This window comes from Rhincodon typus, chromosome 7 (genome assembly GCF_021869965.1).
Source record: "Rhincodon typus isolate 14 chromosome 7, sRhiTyp1.1, whole genome shotgun sequence".
Lineage (NCBI taxonomy): Eukaryota > Metazoa > Chordata > Chondrichthyes > Orectolobiformes > Rhincodontidae > Rhincodon > Rhincodon typus.
Genome location: NC_063338.1, coordinates 91,116,156 through 91,122,355, shown reverse-complemented (window position 1 = coordinate 91,122,355; position 6,200 = coordinate 91,116,156). Strand labels below are relative to the sequence as shown.

Below are 6,200 nucleotides of genomic sequence, written 5' to 3'. Positions count from 1 at the left end.
CGGAGACTCGGGGACCGCTTTGCAGAACACCTACGCTCGGTTCGCAACAAACAACTGCACCTCCCAGTCGCGAACCATTTCAACTCCCCCTCCCATTCCTCAGACGACATGTCCATCCTGGGCCTCCTGCAGTGCCACAACGATGCCACCCGAAGGTTGCAGGAACAGCAACTCATATTCCGCTTGGGAACCCTGCAGCCCAATGGTATCAATGTGGATTTCACAAGTTTCAAAATCTCCCCTCCCCCCACCGCATCCCAAAACCAGTCCAGCTCGTCCCTGCCTCCCTAACCTGTTCTTCCTCCCACCTATCCCCTCCTCCCACCTCAAGCCGCACCTCCATCTCCTACCGACCAACCTCATCCCGCCCCCTTGACCTGTCCGTCCTCCCTGGACTGACCTATCCCCTTCCTAACTCCCTACCTACACTCACCTTTCCTGGCTCCATCCCCGCCTCTTCGACCTGTTTGTTTCCTCTCCACCTATCCTCTCCTCTATCCCTCTTCTATCCGCCTCCCACTCTCTCCCTATTTATTTCAAAACCCCCTTCCCCTCCCCCTTTTCTGATGAAGGGTCTAGGCCCGAAACGTCAGCCTCTCTGCTCCTATGATGCTGCTTGGCCTGCTGTGTTCATCTAGCCCTGCACCTTGTTGTCCTAATACTGACCCTTTAGGAACTCCACTTCCAACCAGTCTGCTGCTGTGGTCCATTTTCTATTCTTTAGCTAATTCCATTCCCATGTTACCACCATCTCTTTCACGTGCTTCTATTTTCTGAATTATGTGGTACTTTTGGCTTCTGCAAGTGTTGGTAATGTTGCTGCCTTTTTTGTTTTCCATAGGTGTATCCAGGACAGACCCAGAGTGGGACGTATATGCCAGCGGGCATGTCGCAGGTGACAGCCAGCCAGGGCTACAGTTTAGGACCTGAACAGATTGGTCCGCTGAGGTCCCTGCCTCCGACTATAAACTCAGCCAGTGCAACCCAGAGCAGTCAGATGCCCTACATGAGGTACAGTGATCTCACAGCTTTTGTATGTGGTTTTTCTTTTGCTTGTGGGCTACAGTCACACTCATCAGACTGTGGTAGGCAGCCTAGCCTGATTTTTGAATTTGCATGGCTTCCGCCTGGTTGGAAAGTCATGCAGTTGGGCCCCACTCCAGAAACGCTTGTCCTAATTCCAGACTGGAACTCACCCCTGGAGCACTACTGAGAGTAGCACTGCACTGTCAGAGCGCTGTCTTTCAAAGAGGTGATAAATTAATGCCGCAAAGCAGGAACCTCTGCCTCTCTGGTCCTGTGCTCCCACCAAATAGCAAATTCCTGGTTTTACGATGCTGTCACACAGATGCCAGGCACTCTCGTCACATTTTCACGTGAGAATGCAAACGGGAGAAGAATTTGGGTGTTGGCCTGATGTGTTTGAGCTTTAAGCTGCAGTAGATGCCAAGAAGCAGATGCCGGGCAGCTCTCCTGATGTGGGTCCAACAATGCCTTATTTGAAATTAGGTAGGTCAGAGTAAATGATGCATCACTCCCTTGTCACTGCTTGCCATGGAGGCTTTATCTGGCCCAATCTGATGTCCTGAGTAACAGTTATTCTTCTCCCGACACTGCCCATATTGCCATTCAAAACTGAGGTTCTCCCTGCTTTTCAGGGAGTGAGTGGGGACAGTAACTTGGTGATATTGTTACGGGGCTAGTAATCCATAGGCATGGACTATCAGTGGCAGCACCAGAATTGTACTTGACCTTATGTATCAAATGTATTCAGTGATGGAGACTCTGTAACCTTCTGGGGCAGAGAATTTCAAGGATTCACAACTCTGGCTGAAGGAATTTATTGTCCTCTAAATCCAAAATGATCATTCCTGCAATTTGAGACAGTTTTAGATTCTTGTACATTAAGGAGAGAGGAGAGAGTTTTGTTTTTTAAAATATAGAGGAAGTGGTGGATATTGCTACAATTACACATTTAAAAGACATTTGGATAAGTACATGAGTAGGCAAGGTTTGGAGGGATATGGGCCAGGAGCAGGCAGGTAGGACTAGTTCAGTTCGGGATTATGTTCGGTATGGACTGGTTGGACCAAAGGGTCTGTTTTCATGCTAAATGACTTTATAACTCTATGACCAGTGAAAATGATCTATGTTTAGTCTGTCAGGCACCTTCAAAATCAGGTATGATTCAATGAGATCTGCTATCTTGTAAACTCTAGAGAATATAGACCCAATTTGCTCAGATCTCATGATAGGACCACTCCCTCATCCCAGGGACTAATTGAGTGCACTTTTACTGTAGTGTCTCAAATGCAAGTGTATCTTTTCTTAAAAGTGAAAATCAAAACCGCAGACAGTATTCCAAATGTGGTCTTGCAATTGTAACGCTGGGAAAAAAATTGCCTTTGTGTAGAGGCCAATATGTTATTTTCCTTCTTAAGTGCTTGGATGTTAATGTTCTATTTAGCTTGAACAAGCACATTCAAGTCTCTTTGAGCTTTATTTACAAGTTTCACATCTTTTATATTTAAAAAAAAATTGCATATGTACTCTTAAGACAAAACAAATAATTTCACACTTCCCTACATTATAATCCATATGTCATCTTGTTGTCCACTCACTTTGACATATCTACACCTGTTTGCAGCCTGTTTGTATCCTCTTCCACAGCTTGCTTTTCCACCAAGCTTTGTATTGTCAGCAAACGTAAATACATTACTCACCCCTTTTCTACTCAAGTCATTAATGCGGGTTTTGAATAGCTGAGGCACCAGCACTGGCCCTTGTAGCACTTCCTAACAGCCTCTCAATTTGAAAATGTTCCATTTATACCTACTTCTAGCTTTCATTAACCAATCCACTACCCATGCTCAATATATTACCCCCACCTCCTTGCGCCCTTGCCCATTAACCTTTTGTGTGTCACCTTATCAAATATATTTTGGAAAGTTAGCTAGACTACATCTACTGGTTCCCCTTTATCAACCTTATTAATTGCATGTTTTAAAAGTTTACTTTTGTCAAACTGGGTTTTCCTTCAGTAGAACCATGTTGCCTTGTTTTAATCATACAATGCTTTAATGTGTGCCTGGTTAGTTCCTTAATAGATTTCTGCATTTTGACAGTTGATCTTAGGCTAACTAGCATGTAGTTCCCTATTTCTCTCTCTCCCTCCTTTCTTGAAAAGCAAGGTAATATGTGGCAATTTACAATCTACTGGGCCTTTTAATGAATTTAAGGTAATTTGGAAAATCTTAACCAGTAGATCCACTAACTCTGCAGCTATCTCTCTTAGAACTCTGGTGTTGGCCACCATGTCCTGGTGATTTGTTGGATTTTAGGCTCTTGCATTTCTCCAATACTTTTTCTCAATTGACATCTTCATTTCCTGACTGTTTTACCCCTAGACTGCTGTCTGTTTCAGGAATGAAACTAGCCTCTCACAGCAGAAGATGCACAAAATATTTGGTCAGTGCCCCTCTTATTCCCTCATCCTCCCTGATAATTTCTGTTGTTTCTGCTTCTATGACACCAGGCTAGTACTTTAGCTACTGGCTTCCTTTTTGTATACTAATAAAAGCTTCTACAGTCTATTTTTATATTTTTGGCTAGTTTAGTCTCCTTGTACATTTTCCCACCTTTTTGGGTGACCTTTTTTGGTTTCAGAAACACTCTGAATCCTCAAATTTGAGGAAGGGTTACCAGACCCAAAATGTTAACTCTGATTTCTCTTTACAGATGCTGCCAGACCTGCTGAGCTTTTCCAGCATTTTCTGTTTTTGCATCAGATTTATGTTTTTTTCACAATATTATAAGTCTTATTTTAATCTAATACTATGCTTAATGACCTGAGTAAACCAGGAATGGGTTCTTTTGTGGTTTTGTTTTTAGTGGGGTATAATTTTGTTGAAGATTTTGAATTATTTCTGAACGTTTCCCAAGTTCATTTACAGCCATATCTTAGTCTGTTTTCCAAATTGACTCTGGTCTGTTACCCTTTCATATCTATATAATTGCCTTTGTTAAAGTTTAAGATTCTTGTTTGATTTTGAAACTTCACATGGAATTCAGTGCTCTATTTCCCAAAAGATCTTATTATACAACATTGCTAATTAACCCTGCCTCATTACATAATACTAAATCTAAGATAGCTTTATACCTAGACGTTTCCATAATGTATTTCTCCAAGAAATTGTCAGCAAAACGTTCTGCAAACTCATCTTCAGAGTGTTTTTGCCAATTTGCCCTTTAGATTAAAAGAAACCTTTTTTAAAACCTGTCTTTCCTGTATTGAACTTAGTCATGGCTGTAGAATTTTTGTTAAGCTTTTTGTCCCTTCCTCTTCCACTGTCCTCACCTTTACCCATATCACCCTAATTTTCTGATGCTTTGTCCATTCTCTTTGAATTTCTGAATCTCCATGCACCCGCACCCCCACCCTAAAGTCCTGGAGCTGAGATGACTGACCTCCAACAACATATTCCTATGTGCTCTAATCAGCAGAGAGATTTCCCTGGATTTCCATTGACTGCACTTGTGCTAGGACTCCTTGATGCTCCACTTGGTTGAATCTGGCCTTGATGTCAAGGGCATTCACTATTGCCTCACTTCTGCAATTCACCTGTTTTGTCCATGTTTGAATCAAGGCTGTAATGAGGTCAGGAGCTGAGTGACCGTGGTGGAACTCAAACTGGGTGTCACTGAGCAGGTCATTGCTGAGCGGGTGCTGCTTGAAAGCATTGATGGCACCTTCCACCACTTTACTCATGATGGAGAGTAGACTGATGGGGTGGTAATTAGCCGGGTTGGATTTGTCCTGCTTTTTGTGTACAAACATACCTCAGCAACTTTCCATGTTGTTGGGTGATGCCACTGTTGTAATTGTACTTGCCAACAGCACCAAGTTCTGGAGCATGTGCCTTCAATACTTTTGCCAGGATGGTCTCAGGCTAGTAGTATCCAGTGCTTTCAGCTGTTTCTTGATATCACTTGGAGTGAGATTTTGAAACAGTCCATGTTCAAATGGAGCAAGACCTGGACAGTATTGTGGTTTGGGCTGACAAGTGACAAGTAATGTTTGGACCATGTAATTACCAGCCAATGACCATCTCCCCTCGACTTTCAATGCAAGTACTGTTGCTGAATCTCCCACTATCAACTCACGCTTGAACATTCTTAAAGTTGATCATTGATCAGAAACTGAACTGGATCAGTCGTATAAATACTGTGTCTTCGAAAGCAGGATAGAGACTATAATTCTGTGGTGAGTAACTCCCCTCCTGACTCCTCAAAATTTCCCCACCAACTATAAGGCACCATTCAGGAGCGTGGTGGCATGCAACATGGAGAAGCTTAATGCTGTCCAAATCAAAGCAGGCTGCTTGATTGTCAATGTTAAACACGGACCTCCTCCTTCTCCACAGACGCATAATGGCAGCTGTGTGTACCATCAACAAAGTAAACTGTAGCAACTGTCAAGGTTCCATCGACAGCACCTTCCAGACCCACTGCCTCTACCAGCTAGAAGGACAAGGGTGGCATTTCCATGGGATCTGCAAGCTCTCCTCCAAGTCAGTCACCATCCTGGCTTAGAAATATGTTGCTGTCCCTTCGGTGTTGCTGGGTCAAAATCCTGGAACTTCCTCCCCAATAGCATTGTGGGTATTGCTACATCATATTGACTGCTACAGTTCAAGGAGGCATTTAGGGATGGGTGATAAATGCTGCCATTGCAAGCGATGCCCACATCCCATAAAACTGTCACCACTTCATAATTTCAACTGCAGCTTGGGAATCTAAACTCAATTCGTCAGTGAACCTGGAACAAAAAGTTAGTCTCCATAATAGTGACCCTGAAGTTACCAAATTGTAGGAAAAATCCATCTGGTTCACAAGTTTCTTTGAGAGATAGATACCTGGTGTCGTCCTCTTTGGTTTATATGCTACACGTAGCAATGCAGTTCACTCTTAACTGCCCTCTGAAGTGACTCAAAGGCAATTAGGGTGTGGGCAATGATATTCCTAGCTCATGAATGCATAATTTAAAAAATACTGTGATCTGGAATAGTGAAGGAAGTAGGTCATAATTAATGGTTTCAGGTCATCGTGTCAGCTCTGTCTGTCTGATCAGTTCTCCTGACCTTGTTCCCCTGTGGTCTTCCTTTATCCCTGCACGGTCTTCCTTTATCCCTGCACGGTCT

At 43.3% G+C, this 6,200-nt stretch overlaps 1 protein-coding gene across 1 annotated transcript in view; it reads left to right on the top strand.

The window, feature by feature from the left end:
* The window catches only part of LOC109938060 (signal transducing adaptor molecule (SH3 domain and ITAM motif) 2), a 54,175-nt gene that overhangs the window by 43,334 nt on the left and 4,641 nt on the right, over positions 1-6,200 (top strand). The window contains exon 11 of the mRNA XM_048599267.1: positions 842-1,011. Coding sequence (XP_048455224.1) covers positions 842-1,011 — 170 coding nt within the window. The remainder of the gene's footprint in view (positions 1-841; positions 1,012-6,200) is intronic.